Source organism: Apodemus sylvaticus, chromosome 10, assembly GCF_947179515.1.
Source record: "Apodemus sylvaticus chromosome 10, mApoSyl1.1, whole genome shotgun sequence".
NCBI classification, from domain to species: domain Eukaryota; kingdom Metazoa; phylum Chordata; class Mammalia; order Rodentia; family Muridae; genus Apodemus; species Apodemus sylvaticus.
Window position 1 is genome coordinate 25,697,967 of NC_067481.1, and position 20,427 is coordinate 25,718,393.

At 47.7% G+C, this 20,427-nt stretch overlaps 1 protein-coding gene across 2 annotated transcripts in view; it reads right to left on the bottom strand.

Moving 5' to 3' along the window:
* The window catches only part of Socs7 (suppressor of cytokine signaling 7), a 37,878-nt gene extending 17,592 nt beyond the window's left edge, over nucleotides 1-20,286 (bottom strand). The window contains exons 1-6 of one of the 2 annotated variants that reach the window (XM_052194836.1): nucleotides 19,099-20,286; nucleotides 8,380-8,444; nucleotides 4,781-4,885; nucleotides 4,234-4,335; nucleotides 3,283-3,413; nucleotides 2,630-2,798 (exon numbers count right to left, since the gene is read on the bottom strand). In XM_052194836.1, coding sequence (XP_052050796.1) covers nucleotides 2,630-2,798; nucleotides 3,283-3,413; nucleotides 4,234-4,335; nucleotides 4,781-4,885; nucleotides 8,380-8,444; nucleotides 19,099-20,075 — 1,549 coding nt within the window. In that variant the 5' untranslated portion in view covers nucleotides 20,076-20,286. The remainder of the gene's footprint in view (nucleotides 1-2,629; nucleotides 2,799-3,282; nucleotides 3,414-4,233; nucleotides 4,336-4,780; nucleotides 4,886-8,379; nucleotides 8,445-19,098) is intronic. The other variant, XM_052194835.1, reaches the window with a different exon arrangement.
* Nucleotides 20,287-20,427: the final 141 nt, after the last annotated feature.

A 20,427-nucleotide genomic window follows, 5' to 3' on the forward strand; every position in this document is an offset into this window, starting at 1 on the left:
GATCTGAGATAGAGGACAGACTGTCTAGGTAGCAAAATTCTAAAAGTTAAAAAGAAAGAAAAGCAAACAAAAAACCTCAAATGATCTGAGAGGCTGCTTTGAACATTTTAATTTTGTTTGTGTTTTGTTCTTATTTGACTTTTGTTGAGTCCTGGTTTCTCTGGGTAGCTTTCGCTGTCCTGGAACTTGTTCTGTAGACCGAGCTGGCCTTGATATCAGCCTGCTTCTGCCTTCCTAGTACTGAGATTAAAGGCATGCATCACCACTGCCCAAATGAACATTTTAATTTTTTTTAAATAACTAAATTCTTCAACATTAAATTTTAAACAATATTTTTGTCTCATTTTTGGGGGGATAGTAATGGCACACACCTTTAATCTCAAAGCACTCTATAGGCAGTGATAGGCAGATCACTGTGAGTTCAAGGCCAGCCTGGTCTATAGACTGAGTTCCAGGACAGCCAAGGATACACAGAAACATCCTGTCTTGAAAACCCAAAACATAAAACAAACCAATAAAAGAAAAATAAAGATCTCAAAAGAATTTAGAGGGGCCAGCTAGATGATTCGGTGTAAAGGTGCTGCCAGCAGAGATGGCGTCCCGAGTCCCCACCCGAGAACCAACATAGGAGGAAAGAACTAATTCCTCCCTCAGGCTTCCTGTCTACCATACACATGTGGTGGCCTACACAAAATGCATGAATTAAAAATAATTTTAAAAACCAAATAATTAAATTAAAAAAAACAACGGTTTTCTTTTCCATATGTATACTACTCCTTAAAGGACTGACTTCCCACATTGATACTTATAAATCTTCCAGGGTGCACACCATCCCTCTTTAGGGCCTCACTCTTGCAGGGCAGCCACAGGGAAAGCAAACCAAGTCTTGCCTTCTTTCCCACGCCCAGAACGTTGTGAAGTTTCTACCTCAGACTCCAGAGTTCCAAAGGCAAAAGGGAATCTGACCTCCTGCGACTTAATCCTAGGTTGCGGAAAAATAAAAGTCCCACAAAAGAACACATTTTGGAGTGCCTAATCACTCCGGGAACTGCAGACTGGAGTCTCCACAGCCACTCTTACAGTATCACTGAAAATAATGCAGGAGCTGGGCGGTAGTGGCGCATGCCTTTAATCCCAGCACTTGGGAGGCAGAAGCAGGTGGATTTGAGTTCAAGGCCAGCCTGGTCTACAGAGTGAGTTCCAGGACAGCCAGGACTACACAGAGAAACCCTGTCTCGAAAAAAACAAATCCAAAAAACCAAAAAGCCAAAAAACAAAACAAAACAAAAAAAAGATTAGAAGCATGCACCAACATGGCCAGCTTCCCCCTCCCCGAGACAGGGTTTTTCTGTGTAGCCCTGGCTGTCCTGGAACTCACTCTGTAGACCAGACTGGCCTTGAACTCAGAAATCTGCCTGCCTCTGCCTCCCAGGAGCTGGGATTAAAGGCCACTGCCAGGCTTTTTTTTTTTTTTTTTTTTAAGATTTATTTATTATTATATGTAAGTACACCAGTAGAGGGCATCAGGTCTCATTACAGATGGTTGTGAGCCACCATGTGGTTGCTGGGGTTTGAACTCAGGACCTTTGGAAGAGCAGTCAGCACTCTTAACCCTGAGCCATCTCTCCAGTCCTATTTTTTAAAATTATATAGAACATATATAATTTTACTATTTGTTAAAGATGAAAACAATTTGCATGCTAAGATGAATATGTCTGCTACTTTTATATAAAGAATTAAATCTTGCTGAGTTCGAGGCCAGCCTGGTCTACAGAGTGAGTTCCAGGACAGCCAGGGCTACACAGAAAAACCCTGTCTCGAAAAACCAAAACCAAAACCAAAACCAAAAAAAAAAAAAAAAAAAGAATTAAATCTTGAGCTGGTCATAGTGGCAGGGACAAGAATCAGTTCAAGTGCAGTCTTGGTTATATAGTTCAAGGCAAGCCTGGGCTACATGAGATCCTGTCTCAAACAAACAAACAAACAAACAAGCAAACAAGGATCAGGGAGATGGGTCAGTGCAGACATAAGGACCTGAGTCTGGGTCCCCAGAATCCGTGGAAAGCTGGGTGTGGTACCATAGCCCATGTTTCCAGCACTCCTACGGTAGGATGGGAGGCAGGGGCAAGAAACTCCCTAGAAGTTCAGGCCATCTGTGCTGGTGTACACTGCCCCAGTGAACAAGGGAGCCTGCCTCAAGGTAAAAGGTACAGACCCACATTCAAGACATCCATGGTGTCCTCTAACTTCACAGGCATCCTGAAGCAGGTACATCCCTGTACAAATCCACCCCTCACACAAACAGCACCCCACATATCCACAAACAGAGAGACAGACAGACAGGCAGACAGACAGACAGACTGACTGACTGACTGACTGACTGGAGAGCTAGCTTAGAAGTTAAGAGTATTTTGCAAGGTTGGTACCTAGCACTCATATCAGGCAGCTCATAACTGTTGATAATTCTAGCTCCAGGAGACTTAATACCCTCTTCAAGTGGTACATATACATACACTCAGGCCCACCCACAAAAATAATATAATTTTAAAAGGAGGGCAAGGGACTACCTCAGCAAAGACAGGAAGGCCAAGCTGGAGAAGAAAGGCTCTCCCGGGGCAGCAGCTCTTACCTCTGTAGTGCTCCATTCTAGTGTGATGGGTGACACCCTGTGATCGGAAGCTGAGGCTCAGGATGTAACGAGGATCAGAGCTGTCTCGTACCAGGAAAGAACCATCTGGCTTTCCTTTCAGTTTCATCTCTGCATCTTCCCAATTCATAGGTCCCCAGTACCAGCCACACTATAAAAGACAGAAAATACTAACGTAGTTAACAGAAAGATACCAACATCCTGGGCACAATCTGTCTTACCAGGGGAGATTTCCCCCATTCTCCAAAATATCTAAGAAGGTAAAAGCCATTAATACCTGTGCCAACCATAGCAGAGAGCACCAGGCTCCTTACACTCTTACTCTGAACCAGAGGACCAATCCATCTCATTACCAGTGGTCCTGTAAGGACCAGAAAGAACTGGGTCCATTACCTAGTAAAACAACCTTACACTATTCCAAATATTTCTCAGCAATCCTCCTCCATTGTATCTAACTTTTTCCCACCCAAATTCAGTCTTCTTACATTTCCTATGAAATGAACAATAGCCTACTGTCTAGCCACTGTGAATGTGGAAGCACAGAAACTCCTCTTCCTCTAAAACCAGGCAGGACAGCAGAGAGAGCGCTCAGGTGTGGGAGGAAAGGTGAGCTGCCAGCCCCCAAGCATCCCTACCTTTTCCAGCTCTCGAAGGCTGGCTGCAAAGCTGCTTGAGTCGGGCCGGTAGAGGGGACACTGGAGGTGCTGGGGGGGCTGGCTGTGCAAGGGCTCCGATGCTCTGATGGGAGCAATGCGGGGAAACGCATCTGCAGGGCAAGAGAATGGAGACAACTTGTTTATCCACACTGCTCCAAGCCACAGGCAGACTTCCCTTCCCCCAAAAGATGCTCACTGAAGAGGGGCAAGGCATTAGACGCTAAGCTGAGAGGGTGGGAGCCAAAGCAGTGGGGAGAGCTGGATGGGCTGGAACGAAAAGCCATGTGAGCTCATGTGAGCTGTGAAGGATGAGTGGGGCGTTCAACCCCAGGAAAGCAGGGGGGAGCTGCTCACTAACCTGACTAAGGTGACTACTTCAGGGGCTTCACCAGCCTAGAGCGATTCCAACTTCTCCCACCTCGAAGTGAAGTGCCGGTAAAGCAGCCTTGGAAATAGTGACTCGCTTACTTGCCCAGGGAGAGTAATGATTTTTGCCAGGTAAGTAGAAAAGAATGCTGATTTCATTCATTTTATTCCTTGGGTACTGGAGGCTGGCAAAGCAGGTATGGGCTACTAAATGCTTGGTACTTATTTACAAGGCTGCAGTAAATACCAAAAGCTTAGGAAAAAAACCACACAACTTTGATAACCAGCAACATAGTAAACTCTTCACTCAACTGACATCAAGGCAGTTTCTTTAGTGATATCTCTTCAGGGACCGCAAAAGCAGTACCAGAAATCCCAGGCTTTTACTTCTAAGAAAAGTAAGATTTACTTCCATAAGGAAACACGTTAGAAAAAAAAAGTTCTCAGACTCATTTTCAAGTTCTAGCCCAACATAAAGACTGAGCTTTCTCCTAAGCTGTAATTTCCATAAGTAGACTTCTCCCGTCCTTCCACTCTTATGTCTTGGCTCTAAGCTAAGCTAACCTGGGGCGTGGGGTGGAGGAGGCGGAGGTAGGGGGAAAGACTGCAAGGAAGACCCCATCGGAGCCACAAGGACAGATGTAGGCAGCGTCCCACTGATATCATCTACAAGAGAACAAAAGCAAGAGGTTCAGCAAAACGAGCACAGAACAGCAAGGCGAAGGCAGAGGAGGAAGGGTCCAGGCTCCCTCTGGGCAAGGCAGCCAGGCCTTCATGCTTTCTTATGCTCGGGCAGGGTCGTTCTAATCAGCCTTGCTTGGCCCACAAAGCAGGAGAGTGAGGTACTCCTAAAGCAGCTCAGTAGAACAGACTGAGGGCAAGGCACAAGTGAAGCTACTCAACACGTGGACAGTCATATCGCTTCATGCAAATAAGGTGCCCGCCCATCTAAGTGTCTACAGAAATGACAAGGGTGTGGAGAAAGGGACTGGGAAATAATTGGGTTATCAATAAAAACCCTTAACCTTATCTGGCCCCTGACCAAAGAGCAAGTCCCTAGAGCTCACCCTCCCTACAGGGCAAGATGGAAGAGGGCAGTTAGAGATGATACCTAGGAGGCTGAGGCTTCTTCTTGGAGGAGGAGGGGGAGTTGGAGGGTGTGGAGAAGTCAGGCCCCGCTGAGAAATGTCCACGTCCACAAGCGACACTGTCTCACCTGAGGGATTCACACAGCAAGCATGTTACAGAGGCACAGTGTCCAGAGCGGAGGTCAAAGGGCAGGGAGACAAAGGGCAAGCAGGGGAGGCCGGAGCCTCCCTCAACACCAACAGCCTTAGAATCCAGTTGTTGCTGGGTTGTGGTGCACACACCTTTAGTCCCAGTGCTTGTGAGGCTGAGAGAGAGACAGGCGGATCTCTGTGAATTCAAGACTGCCTGCTTGGTCTACAGACAGAGTTCCAGAACAGCCAGGGCTACACAAAGACACGAATTGTCTCAAAAAAACAAAAGCAAGGGCTGGAGAGACAGCTCAGCAGTTAAGAGCACTGACTGCTCTTCCAGAGGTCCTGAGTTCAATTCCCAGAAACTACATGGTGGCTTACAATCATCTGCAATGGGATCCAATGCCCTCGGAAGATAGCTACAGTGTACTCATAAAAATAAAATAAATAAATCTTTAAAAAAAAAAAAAAAGGGCCAGGCGGTGGTGGCGCACGCCTGTAATCCCAGCACTTGGGAGGCAGAGGCAGGCAGATTTCTGAGTTCAAGTCTACAGAGTGATCTCCAGGATAGCCAGGGCTACACAGAGAAATCCTGTCTCGGAAAAAAAAAAAAAAAAAAAAAAAAACAAATCCAAAAAAAAAGAAAAAAAAAAGTTCAGCCGTTGTGGTTTAGAGAGGGGCTCAGAGGTCTGAAGCCTTGCTGCTTTTGAGCAGACCCCCATTTGTTTGCCCACACCCCGTAGTGGCTCACAGCTACCCTAAACTCTAGTTCCAGGATGTCCAGTGCCCTCTTCTGGCCTCTGCAGGCACTAGGTACACACATGGAATACACACATATGCAAAACAACTCATCTACATAAAGAAAATACGGATGGCTCTGTAGAAAAAGGGACTTGCTAACAAACCTGGTTATCTAAATTTAATCCCCAAGTCCTGTATGGTGGAAAAAAGAACTGACTCTTGCCCGGCAGTGGTGGTGCCCACCTGTAATAGAGGCAGGCGGACTGAGTTCAAGGCCAGCCTGGTCTACAGAGTGAGTTCCAGGACAGCCAGGGCTACACAGAGAAACCCTGTCTTGAAAAACCCCAAAAAAAAAAAAAAAAAAAAAAAAGAACTGACTCTTGGTAAGTGTCCTCTGACCTCCAAATGCATGGTTTGGCACATATTCAATAAACAAAATGTAAATAAAGATGCATAGAATAATATTTTTTTAATTAATCATTTTATTCCAGGGTTAGAGAGATGGCTCAAGGGTTAAAAGCATTGGCCACTCTTCCAAAGGACCAAGATTTAGTTCTCAACACCCACACAACAGCTCACACCCATCCATAATTCCAATTCCAGGGTATCTGATGGTCTCTGGTAGCCTCCACAGGCACCAGGCACATAAGTGGCACACAGATATACGTGTAGACAAAATACCCATACATGCAGAATAAAATTTTTCAAAATAAAAGTCATATCTTTTCTTACCATACTAAGGACCAGGTTTGCTTAGGAGAAAGGCATTAGCTTGGCCTGACAGTAACAAAGCTGTCCAGTGCTCTGTTACTGATTTACCTTGAACAGGAGCTCTAATTCTGAAAAAGGAATCTTTTTTTAATCAAAAAAAAAAAAAAAACCCACACTGTCTTTGCAGACTTTTGTGCTAGTGTGGAGCAAGGCAAGCGGACTGCGTTCTGCCATATGGACATGACGAACGTAAGACCAGAACGCGTTAACAGCTGAGAGGAGGCTGGGCATACAGAGTGCTGGCCTCCACACCAGAAGACCCAAGTTCAACTCCTGCATTTGTCCTCTGGCTTCCCTACATATTTGTTGTGACATACACATATGTATGCACATGCAGTTAAACAGAAAGAACTGCTGTGTAGCCTGGCAGTGTATTCCTTTAAACCAAACAATAAGGGGATAGAGATGGTAGAGTTCAAGGCCAGCCTCTGCTACACATCTGAAGCCTGCTTGGACTTTAAACAAAACTAGTCACCTATGGAAGTTCTAGGAAGTGGGCCAGGGACTGCGGCCAGCCTCTGCTACACATCTGAAGCCTGCTTGGACTTTAAACAAAACTAGTCACCTATGGAAGTTCTAGGAAGTGGGCCAGGGACTGCTGCCAGCCTCACTGCTTTGGACAGTGAAGTGTCCAATAGGCCTGGACACGAATCCATTTTAGAAAGTCTAGGATGTCACTTATAGGTGCTAAGGCTCTGCTTTAACCTGAAACTAAAATCTTCATGCTCCAAAAGAGGAAACAACTATTAACTAGAAAAGTATGTAGCCAATAAGATAAGCAATTCTGTTTATGGGGACCCACTACAGTAAATGTCTATAAGATGTCATTTAACAACTCACTGGAACCTATATAGTTGGGGACCCACTGGCCTGGAAATGTCCATTCTAAATCATAATTCTGTTAAAACACCTTTATAAGGGCATAATATCTAAAGGAGTTCAAGATTAGCATTTTAAATTTGGTTTATTAATTAGTTTTTTAGATAGGGTCTCACTATACAGCTCTGATTGGCCTGAACTCTCTACACAGACTACACTGATTTTAAACTTTGCAGTCCTCCTCCCTCTGCCTCCCAAGTGGTGGAATTACAGGGGTAGGTTACCACCAACAAAGGACTATTTTGTAAAAGGCTTCTCAGACTTGAGCCAATGTGAAAAAGAGCATCTACTCAAGCAGAAGCTTCACACATGACCAACAGAACAGGTCCCATTCTGAAGTCCCATAACATGAAATGGTATGGCAGTGACCCATTATCAAGACACTCAACAGCCTTCTAACTCATTTTATTTATTTACACTCCATATCTTATTCACACACATCACCCCCCTCCACCCTCTTCTCTACCCCTGTCTCCACATGGATGTACCACACCCGACCTCTAAATTCCCTGGGGCCTCCAGTCTCTTGAGAATTAGGTGCATCATCTCTGACTAGCATTCTTACTTTAGCATCTGTGTTCCCTGCCTCAAGAGGACAGCCTTAAATTAGACACAGTGAAGAGCACTAACAGCTGCTAGCACTGCCAGCCCCTAAAATGCTAAGACAAGAGCTCACACCGAGCCCTGTGTCCTTAGTGCTTAAACTAGACCAGACACTCGTGGGTCATTTTTATTAGATAATCTATAAACTTCCTTGGAAGCTAGGACAAGAATTCCGACTTCGGGAGAGTCTCTTATGCATTGCAAGCTTATGTCTTAGTAATTCCAGCCTATAATTTATGTGTAATAACCCTAAACTGTGTAACTGTTGGGTACTCTATTACCAAGCAGCCTTTACCTTCCAATGGAACAGATCTGAAATTAGAGCACTCCGATGCCAGAAAACATCCCCAAACCCAGGGGCATGGATGAAGGAAATCATTGTAGACAGCCAGAGAGACTACAGCTCCCCCAGAAATGCTGTGCAAGGGTATTTCCTGAGAAGTCTCAAGACACTCCCACTTTCAGTCGTAAGAGGAGAGAAAGACAGGATCCTTACCTGTGAACAAGGGGCTGAAGGAGACGGGAGAAAAGGCACTTTGAGTTCTTGTCAACCTGGGTTTCCTAGGGGGAAACGAATACATGTGCACTTAAATCACTAGAACACTGGATTCCAGATGTCCTAAAACACAAACCAAACCCTTTATTACAGACATATTGGCAACACTTCTGTAATAAAGCCTAAAATTTAAAGGAGAATGAAATAATTGAGGCAATTCCTTAAATAGATTTGGCTACTAAATTCACCAGCCTACAATAGCTGCAATAGCAATCTCTTGGGTCCTGACATGCCCAGCACAGAGGAATAAATACCTTGAGTGGTAATTACTAAGTCTATTTCACAAGGAAGAGAGTTGGATGCGGAGTTGATTTTTATCTGAAAGCCAACCAAAAGGCTTTAGGCCTGAGCAGCTGCCAACCTGGAGCAAGGCTAAGACAAGACGGTTCCACATGGAGTCAAGAGCTGGGAGCACAGCCTGGCCAGAGGGCACTAAAGGATACACTGCTGGCTTCAATTATGAACACATAGCCCTGAGAGGTGAGCCTGGGCCATGGCTAGCAGGGTTGGTCTTAGGGTGCTCTGTCCAGCATCCAAGTATACCCTCCCCCACTCCGCAGTCACACAGCTCTGCTTTCATGGTCTCCAGAAACCACCTTCCATTACACACCGCGGTAACAACTTATCTGTTTCAAGTAGTGTTTCAGCAAGCAATGAAGAACAAAAGATGCCAAAATAGACTTTCCAGCTAGAAATGTGTTGAAACATGTTTTCATTCACCTCAAGATGGTAAAGATTTTACTGAGGAGGTAGAAACAGGCTCATGCTCAGGAAGGGTGAGGGGTAAGTTCCGATGACTACATAAATTTGTCAAAAATCAGTCTGGCCAGCCTGGAGAGATGGGTCAGTGGTTAAGAGCACTGACTGCTCTTCCAGAGGACCTATGTTTAATTCCCAACAACCACATGGTGGTCAAAACCATCTGTAATGAGATCCTGTTCTGGTGTGTCTGAAGACAACAACAGTGCACTCACATATATAGATACATAAATACATACATACATATATCTTTTAAATCAGTCAGGCCACACATGGTGGTGCACACCTTTAATCTCAGTACTCAATAGGCAAAGACAGGTCAGCCTGGTTTATATAATGAATTCCAGGATAGCCAATAGCCAGGACTACATAATAGAGAGACTCTGTCTAAAAAAAGAAAACGGAAAAAATCAGGTGGGCAGGAAGACATACACCTTTAATACCAACACTCTGGAGGCAGAGTACCAGGCTAGCCTGATCTATATGGTGAGTTCCAGGTTAGTTAAAGCTTTAAATTTAGTCAGACCCAAAAGTGTCAAAAAAAAAAAAAAAATACAAGTGGACACCTAAACAAGGTCAATTTTGCGACATAAAACTTATACCTGCTGGCAGTGGTGGTGCCCAGCATTAGTCCCAGCACTCAGGAGGCAGAGACAGGTGGATCTCTATGAGTTCGTCAGCATAGTCTACAGAGCAAGTTCCAGGACGGCCAGGGTTACACAAGAAATATTGTCTTGAAAAGCCAAACAAAACAAAACATAAAAGCACTTATTTTTCAGGGCCTACTCTATAGCCTATCATAAACAATGCTCTGAGTCAACCCCCAGTACCACCATATTCTTAAACCTGTGTATCTGTTTTTATTTATATGCATGTGTGTTTGTCACATTATGTGGGTATTCACTGAAGCCAGAAAAGCAGATGGGACCCCTGGAAGTGAGTGGAGTTACAGGCTCCTGTGAGCTCCTGGGTGCTGGGGACTGGACTCAGTGCTCTGGAAGTGAGTGAGTTACAGGCTCCTGTGAGCTCCTGGGGGCTGGGGACTGGACTCAGTGCTCTGGAAGTGAGTGAGTTACAGGCTCCTGTGAGCTCCTGGGGGCTGGGGACTGGACTCAGTGCTCTGGAAGTGAGTGAGTTACAGGCTCCTGTGAGCTCCTGGGGGCTGGGGACTGGACTCAGTGCTCTGGAAGTGAGTTACAGGTTCCTGTGAGCTCCTGGGGGCTGGGGACTGGACTCAGTGCTCTGGAAGTGAGTGAGTTACAGGTTCCTGTGAGTTCCTGGGTGCTGGGGACTGGACTCAGTGCTCTGGAAGTGAGTGAGTTACAGGCTCCTGTGAGCTCCTGGGTGCTGGGGACTGGACTCAGTGCTCTGGAAGTGAGTGAGTTACAGGTTCCTGTGAGCTCCTGGGGGCTGGGGACTGGACTCAGTGCTCTGGAAGTGAGTTACAGGTTCCTGTGAGCTCCTGGGTGCTGGGGACTGGACTCAGTGCTCTGGAAGTGAGTGAGTTACAGGTTCCTGTGAGTTCCTGGGTGCTGGGGACTGGACTCAGTGCTCTGGAAGTGAGTGAGTTACAGGCTCCTGTGAGCTCCTGGGTGCTGGGGACTGGACTCAGTGCTCTGGAAGTGAGTGGAGTTACAGGCTCCTGTGAGTTCCTGGGTGCTGGGGACTGGACTCAGTGCTCTGGAAGTGAGTGGAGTTACAGGCTCCTGTGAGCTCCTGGGTGCTGGGGACTGGACTCAGTGCTCTGGAAGTGAGTGGAGTTACAGGCTCCTGTGAGCTCCTGGGTGCTGGGGACTGGACTCAGTGCTCTGGAAGTGAGTGAGTTACAGGTTCCTGTGAGCTCCTGGGTGCTGGGGACTGGACTCAGTGCTCTGGAAGTGAGTGGAGTTACAGGCTCCTGTGAGCTCCTGGGTGCTGGGGACTGGACTCAGTGCTCTGGAAGTGAGTGGAGTTACAGGCTCCTGTGAGCTCCTGGGTGCTGGGGACTGGACTCAGTGCTCTGGAAGTGAGTGAGTTACAGGTTCCTGTGAGCTCCTGGGTGCTGGGGACTGGACTCAGTGCTCTGGAAGTGAGTGGAGTTACAGGCTCCTGTGAGCTCCTGGGTGCTGGGGACTGGACTCAGTGCTCTGGAAGTGAGTGGAGTTACAGGCTCCTGTGAGCTCCTGGGTGCTGGGGACTGGACTCAGTGCTCTGGAAGTGAGTGAGTTACAGGTTCCTGTGAGCTCCTGGGTGCTGGGGACTGGACTCAGTGCTCTGGAAGTGAGTGAGTTACAGGCTCCTGTGAGCTCCTGAGTCCTGGGGACTGAACTCAGTGCTCTGGAAGAGCAGCAAGCACTCTTAACCCTTGAGCCATCTCTCCAGCCTCAATACAAAAACAAAAACCATTATTTATGCTTTTTGTTTTGTTTGAAACACAATTTCTTGTAGCCCAGGCTAGCCTCTAACTCCCTGAGTAGGTAAAGGTGAGCTTGACCTCACTTTGCCTGCACCTCTCACAAGCTGGTCCGCAGGCCTATGCCAGGAGGCCCTGCTTGACCTTTCTTTTTAAGGTTAATTTTTATTCATTTTAATTATGTGTAAGTGTGTCTGTGTATGTGTTTGCACATGTAAGTACAGGTATCACTGGAGGCCAGAGGTGTCAGATCCTTGGAGCTGCAGCTTCCTGTAATTGCGAGATTCCTGCCTTGGGTGCTGGGAAATGGACTCAGGTCAAGTGCTCACAACTGCCGAGCCATCTCTCCCACCCCCGCTTTATGTTTTAGTGTAGATGCCTGAGCGTCTCAAAACACAATTTCAAAACCAGCCTATGAGGAGTTCAGTCAGAAAGCTGCAAACCGGATATAGTCCTAGGTATTTAGTCCTGGCTGGCACTTGGGAAACAGGAACTGGATGTGGTGCTAGGTACTTAGTCCTGGCTGGCACTTGGGAGACAGGCAGGGGGGCTACCTCAAGTCCAAGGTTTAGCCTGGGCTGCATAACAACACAACTCAAAAAAAAAAAAGAAAAGAAAAGAAAAAAGGAAAAAGAAAAGCACATACCTTCAGTGACATAGAGACAGAGCTCTTGAATTCAAACTAACCTACTCTACAGCTTTAGAAACTCTGTGTCAAAGAAAGAGCTGAACCACAAGCAGCTTCTTTCTAAGAGGTCTAACAATCCACACTTGAACACATCCACAGCCCACACAGTGGCCATGGCCACATAAAAACAAGATACAACCACACATGGTGTCCACTTATAGAAGTTGTTCACGACTACAGCTTAGTGCTGGCAGCCCCCAGGGAAGCTGAGCCCACTGGACATGAACTTAAAGCAGCCGAGGAGCTTCCAAGCTGATTTTTATTTGATAACTTGTAGGTACAACATTAAACTCAGCAAGTAGAAACCCAAAGCACCGGCCTTTCAAAAGGTTCACACCTCAGCCATTTGGCAGTTTGCCTCTTTTCAAAGGCAACTGCATCATCACTCTGCCATCTGCCCATGCGGATGGGCCGCGCCTCCTGGTGCCGAGCTCTGAGGAAGGAGGGCAGTACCCAAGCAGAGTCTTGCGGGGGCGTTCACTTGAGCTCATCTTCTCTCCCACCCCCAACATTTTAAAGAAGAAAAATCATAGCTTCTAAGATCTAGAAAAAGAAAAACATCTGAATTTAAACCCAGGCAAAATCATCTGGAAGTACTAGATGGTTTTTCCTGGCAAAGATGGGTGCCTTGTGGCTTGAGGCTGAAGGGAAAAAGATATAAAGGGCTGCCTGGCTGACATCTGTGCACTTCCTTCTCTCTGGGGAGATGCTGCTAACTAAAAACCCACTTTCTATCTCCAGGACCCCAGGAGCAGGGGAATGTCAGCCCCTCAGTGACTGACTAGAAGTCTATCTAGATGACTGAGAAACAAAGCAATGCAATGGTAACAGAATTGAAGATTGTGGTTACCTGGGGACAAAGCATACTGAGGAAAGCAACATCTGAGCCCAAAGTATAGATAATACATACGTACATACTCACTCAGCCTAATGATGAGTGACTGGGTGTATTTATTACTTTAGTACAGATATTTTCTATATCTGCTTTTACATATACTAAATATCTGGGATGATCAAAGCTCATTTCTAAGCTACTTCTGACCCTCCTGCCTGATCTCCTCAGAGCTAGGGTTACGACCATGTGCCACATACACGTTTATAAGACGCACCATGCTCAGTTTATGAAGTGCTGGGGATTAAACTCAAGGCTTCACTCATTAAAGGCAGCACTCTACCAAGGAAGGTACATACATTCTAGGCCTCCAAATACACACACTTGGCAGTGCTGGGAATTTAACCCAGGGTTCTGAGAAATCCAGACAAGTACTCTACCAGCTAAGCTACATCCCCAGCCCAAATAAACATTTTCGAGTGACCCTCCATACTGTATTCATGCATTAGTAGCAATTCCCACATCAACTTGAAAAACACACTGCGTATAAAATTAAAGTACTTTTAACTTTGCCAGTGGGCCACTTTCATCTGAGAACAGACTTATAGAGAGGTAGACTAAGAAGGAGTTGGTAGGTCATAACTCAAGTGACTGGGACTCTAGACAGAGGTCTTTTGGGGAGCTTGCTGTCCTTTGAGTCAGGTATGTCATTGCCTGAACTGTAGGGAAGAGTACACCACTATCCATTTCCACTCTGCAAATTATCTGCATTGCAACAGATTAATGAGATAAATGGAGTTAGAAGCGCTAGACTAAACAGGACGATAGCACATAGATGTAACCACTGGCCAGTTTTCAAATTCCTTGGAACCTAAAATACAAACAATGAATTGTACCGTATACCACTCCTGTCCATACATCCCTTTATCCCTAAAACTTACATGTATCCTTTCCTAAAGCACCTTCCAAACTAAGATGCCCAAACTCTTGGAGACTGTGCGGCTCCAAGACCCCTCTACCCCTGCTAAGGCACTCAGTGCCAAGTCAGGCAGCCTGTGCCATTTCCAGCACGTCATAAGCCAGTGTCTGTTCATGTGCTACAGGCACAAAAACCATGTGTTCATTTTTACTTCCAATACACAGACATCTGTGCAGCAAGGTCAGATCCAAAACTCTGCTGTAAACCAACTACAAAACCAATGGAGGACCTCCTAGGGAAAGCCAAGGGCCATAGTCTAATCCAGAAACCTCAAGAATGACGTCAGCAAGGAGAATATTAAAGGAACAAGAGTCACTGAACAGACAAAAAATGTAAAGCCAGGGAACTTATCCTGTGAGAGCTGACAACCACAAGCAGTTTGCAAAAAGGTAGTTTGTAAGGCCAACAGAACATGAAACAACCCCACACACAGCTTACCACACTACAGTACCACCTTGCTTTCAGCACACCATGTTATGACTCAAGGCCCCTTTGAGCCTGGCTGATAGAGCAACACATGCCTGTGATTCCAGCACTTGGGAGATTCAGTTGGAGACCAGCCTTGAGCACAGACAGAGTAAGTGGGAAGCCATCTTGGGCTATACAAGAGCAGGCATAATGGTATGCACACCTATAATCTCAGAGCTCAGGAAACTGAGACAGGAAGATAAATTGGCCAGTCCAAACTGCATTGTGAGACTGTATCTCAAAAGGACTGAAGGGTTGGGGAGGTGGAAAAAGAAAAGGGACTGAGGATGGGTCAGCTGTTAACTTGCTGCTCTTCCAGAGGATACCAGTTTGGTTCCAGCACCGGAGTTAGGAGCACAACTGTCTTTAACATCAGCCCTACCTATGGGATCCAATGTCCTTGTCAAACTTCATCAGACACCTACATATGTGTGCAAGTACATACAGATATACACATTTTTAAATCTTGTTTAATAAAGCCAAAAGAATAAAGAAACAAAATAACAGCAGTAAAATACACCCCTCCCCCAGCTCTCAAGACCCACAGAAACAGTAAGTTTCTGCTGCCGGCCAAGTCTACCCATAACAGCAGGGCTCTAAACTCATGCCAAAGCAGCCTCGCCATCCAGAATTGCACCTTTTTTCCACAAACAAATCAAAAACCACTACAGAACTGCTTCCATTTCTCCACTACACAGCCATGAAGCTTGCCAGGAACAGCCTCAGCTGTTAAAGTCAGCAGACAATCCCTGAGTCAAGGCAGCTAGTCCCAACTGAGTGTGTATTATGTGATGATTCAAACAGGGCAGATGCATGCTATTCTTCACCAAATCTGAAGGAAGACAATCAGCTCAACATATGTGAAACAGACAAGGGAACTCCACTGTTTCTCCTGAAATAGCAAAGTTCCATATTATACCAAGGCCCACAGGCATGAAGCCCAGCTTTCTGAATTTTGACATATGTGTGGTATAAGGCCTAGCCCAGCTCGCAAGAACAGAAAGCTGATTAGTTGGCAAGCTCAATCTTACTTCACTTTAAAGAGTTCTCAAAGTGAACTCATACTATTATTTTTTTTAATACCAAGAAAAAAACTTCTGAAACAGAATCTTTCTATGTATTTCTGGCTAGCCTGGAACTTGTTATATAGACGAAACTAGCCTCAACTCAAAGATCTGCTCACTCTGCCTCCTGGGTACTGGGATTAAAATGGTATGTGTGCCACCATGCCCAGCTACATCTATTTATTTTTAAGAAATTGGGGAGCTGGGCGGTGGTGGTGCATGCCTGTAATCCCAGCACTCTGGGAGGCAGAGGCAGGCAGATTTCTGAGTTCGAGGCCAGCCTGGTCTACAGAGTGAGTTCCAGGACATCCAGGGCTACACAGAGAAACCCTGTCTCCAAAAAACCATATCCAAAAAACAAACAAACAAACAAACAAAAAACAAAAAAAAGAAAGAAAAAAAAAGAAAGAAAAAAAAGAAACTGGAGGTGGGTGCAGTCATGTGGAGGTCAGAGGACAACCTGTGAGGGTCAGCTGCCTCCCTTCCGCCACGTGAGTCCCAAACTGTCTCAAACTCAAGTCATCGGGCTTCACAGCAAGCACCTTTATCTGTTGTGTTACCTTGCTGACCCTCATACTACTCTTTTGCTTTTAAAGATTGATAGTTTTTACGTGTGTGTGTGTGTGTGTGTGTGTGTGTGTGTGTAGACATGTGTACATGTGCCTGCTGAGATCAAAAAAAGACATTTGATTCCGTGAAGGTGGAGCTATAGATGGTCAGGAGCTATCCAACTTGGGTGTGTGGGAATCAAACTCTGGGCTTCTACAAGATCAGTAAGTGCTTGAATCTTCTAAGTCATCTCTCCAGTCACTCCACCCCCTACTACTCTTAGGACTTATATCTGGGCAGTTCCACTTAAGGAACTCAAAAGGAAGTCGAATTGTTCACCAATAGAATTTTGACTGCTAAGCCTTATAAACATGACTGTTAGGAACTTCTCATGAACTCGATAGCTGTGGGAACCGTGGAGATGGGGAAGGTGGATGCTGAGCAGGGCAGAGAGCTCTGCCTGGAGGTTACCATAAATGCCCCAAATTATATAGCAAAGACAGCAGAGCCCATAATTACCTTCAAGCAGCACAGACACGGAAGCCTCGTAACTGGCAAAGGGTTGAATCTCCTCAGAGGTTCAGGTGCCACCACTTACAGCCAGAGAACAAGTGCAAACTCCAAGCCACGGCTCTTCCCAACAAGAGAGGACTTGCTTAGGAGACACAGATCCACAGAAATCACAACTACCCTGGCCAGACTTAGCTCGGCTCTCACAGCCTAGAGGGTGCCAGCAAGACTGGCACAGTGTGTGTGGAGAAGACGGCAAGCAGCACCAAGCTCAGCGCGGAAAAGTCCCGATTCAGTCTGATCACATCTCGTCCAAGAAGCAAAAAATAGCCCATGCAGTTTTCACATCTTCCCTCTACTCCTGTAAGGACAGGAACGGGACAACTCACAGCTGTCCCACTTCACAGATGAAAGGGGAAGACAAAGATGACAAGTCCGCCCTCCATACCACAGCTAATGCTCAACTTCCAAACAGAATCCAGACTTTCCTAATTTTCTATACAGCACGCTGCCACCAAATAGCAGTCAACCAAATGTTTACACACAAATACCTAGTTCTTCTCCAATTCATCAGAAAAAAGCTCTTGGACTAAAAAATGTATTTCTCCACTGCCCTGCACTAAGCTTCTTTGCAGAGGTACAGCCTAATTTGCTCTGCAGCAGAAATCTGTATTGTGCTTAAGAGTAAGGGTTGGTGACAGAGCAGCCAATGAGTATTAAATTCTGCTTCCAAGGCAAAACACCATATAATGGTGTATGGCTTTCCCACTTCCTCATCTATTAGATACAGCAGCTAATTTCACGCCACACCTCATACTTGTCGTCTCGGGAATCTTAGAGCAAGTCCTGGTCAATGTGGAACAAAGGCAAGACGAACCACAAGAAAATGATCAATCCATCCCATGCCATTACCCACAGCTCCAACCCTGCCCTCACCCTCAGCTAGTGCAAATTTCATCCACATTGGTAAGTGGAGCATCAAATACAGAACCTACCACTGTGGGGGTGGGGAACTGTTTCAGTAACCACACACTTTTCAAGATCTGAACTCTCAGCAGGAATTCACACACACACACACAATAATAATAATAATAATAATAATAATAATAATAATTAATAATAAAACAGGCCCTACCTAAAGGGGTATACATGGTGGCAAACAATCAGGGATCCGGGTTTGGCCCACGACACAGATGTTCAGAAATGGCAACAAAGCCAAAATAAGCCCACAGCTTTTATCTTGGAGTATTCAAGTTCCCTTGAGAATCCATGTCCAAGAATGGCTGGTTTGTGAACGAGGATAAACTAGGGAGCTTTAAAAAATTAAAATTGGGTCCAGACATACTTATCTTTCAATGTCCCCTGCCCTCCGAGATTCCAGTGCTCAGCAAAATTATCAATTTATCCGCTCTTTGCCCTTGGTCTGTCACTGTCTGTATGCTTCAAGAATACATCACATAAACCATACCAAGACCAATTTCAGTCAGGCACGGTGGCAGCAGGCCTGGCCCTTGGGAGGAGGTAGGAAGGAAGATCAAGAGATCCAGACCAGTCTGTGTTATGTAGGGAATTAAAAGCATGCCTGATCAACGTAATAAAACCTTGTCTAAAAAACAAAACTAAAGCTGCCAATTCAAGTTTAAGACAGATTCAGAACTACAACCCACAATGTTACACCACAAGGTAAGAATCACTCATGGCTGCAAAAGCTGACAGCTTTCTAAACTGACACCACAGAACCAGATCCTGACAGTCAAACTCTAGTCACCTCTTACAAAGTCAAAGGAACAACTCAACATCTAAGTTTGGAATTGCCATTAACTGGCCGACAAGTCAACGCTATACCTCACCTAGAATTCTCCCATCCGTGTGAGAGTGTGAGAGTAAGCAGAAAGCCATTCTCGGAAAGTGGTCAGCACCCAGCTCGCTGCTGGCCAGCTTCCTCAGGCTATTTGCATGCATGTGCTTGTGAAAGGAGCGGAGGCAGGTGCAGAGAGAACAAGCAAGATGATCAAGATAATAACAGGCAGGTGATTGACACCAGCTTTTTGGCCCCAAGGCCACACATTCCCAGCAACCTCCCAGTAATGTTAGTAATAAGAGACATGGGAGGGGGTGCTTAAAAAGTGGGGCCAGTACAGAGATGGAAGGTGAGGCTGAGCTTCAAATCATCCCCAGCAAGAGATGCTAACCCACTGACAAGTGTCACAGAGTGTGAACTCTCCAAGAGTGAAAGCTGTTTCCACAATTAGCTCTGATCTAATGCGAAATGTCACCACCTTTAGTCCCAAGTGTCTGCCACCTCCTGAAGTCCACAGCTTGAGAACTGACAGTATCGGGTTAGCAGCAGGGAAAACGAGGGAAATGAAACAAGAAATGGAACTTTGTCGCCTGCCCGCCCCCCTAAGCCAATCTCACCTCCCCACATCCAGCTCCCGGACCGCAGAGCCTCCCATGTCTGTCAGGCTCGCAGCTGAAGCTGCCAGATCTCCCGAAGGCCTCTTGCCGGTCCCATCCCCACCGCCCGAGCCGCCGTTGCAGCTCTTCGTGCGAAACAGGCGACTGAGGCGGATTTTGAAGGAGCCCTTCCGAGAAGGGCCTGCGAGGGGCCGGAGGGGTCCGGGAGGCGGCGGTGGGGGGGGAGGTTGCTGCTGCTGCTGCTCCCCTCGGCTCAGGCGCCCTGGAGGGACCAAGTCCTGCAGCGGAAAGGGCACCGGGGGTAGTTCGGGGCCCGGAGGCTGCAGCAGCAGCCGGCCACCCACTCCTCCTCCTCCTCCACGGCCCGGGCTGCTGAGCTCCTCTTCCGAGCAGCTGTTAGTCTCCAGGCTCTCGGCCTCCGATTCCAAGCCTTCCAGGACCAGCAGCGCGTCGCTCGTCTCCGTAGGGTCCTCCCCGGCCTGCGGGGCGGCAGCAGGCGGCGGGGGTTGCGGCGGCGGCGGCTGCGGGGGGCACGGGCACGGACAGCAGCCTCCGCCGGCAGTCTTGATCCCCGGCCCCGCCGGCTGTCCGAGCCCCAGTGCCGCCAGCTGCGCCTCTAGTCCAGCCACCGGACCCCAGGTCCGCTCGAGAGCCAAGCCCGGCGGGAGGGCCTTGGGATCCAGCGCACAGCGGTGCCGGGGACACAGCAGTTCCGAGGGTCCCGGCTCCGGGGCCGCCTCCGCGTCCTCCTCCTCCGGCGGCCTCCCCACGTTGCGGAACACCATCAGCTGCGGCGGCCGGGCGCCCCGCGAGCCGGGCCGCGCGAGGAAGGGTGGCGGCGAGGGGCCATGGCCCGGGGGCGGCGGCGGCGGGCCTGGCTCGGGGGCCGCCTCTCCATAGCCGAGGAGGCGGCTCAGGACCCGGTACGAAGCGGCCGCCGCCGCCGCCTCGCCGTCCCGGAGCTCGGCCCCCTGCATCGGGGTGAGGGAGGGAGGGCGGGCGGCTGGGAGCCGGGCTGGGTGGGGACTAGGCCGGGCCCCGCCGGAGCCCCGCCCGCCGCGGCCCCCGAAGCGACAGCGCTAACGGCCGCCGCGGCCTCTGCCTCATAGAGGGGGCGGGGGGGGGGGGGGGGGGCGCGCGCGGAGCCCAGCGCGAGCCCAGGCCGCGCGCCGCCGCCGAGGACCGGCCTCGAGACGTCACTTCCTGTCCAGGTCCCGCCCCCTTCCCCCAGGGTGCGCAGCGTCGGTCTCCTCTATGCCTGACGTTTCTCTCCGCCCTGGTGGCTATTGGCCGTGTGCTGCTTCTATAGCCTCCTTGGTCTCAGGCACC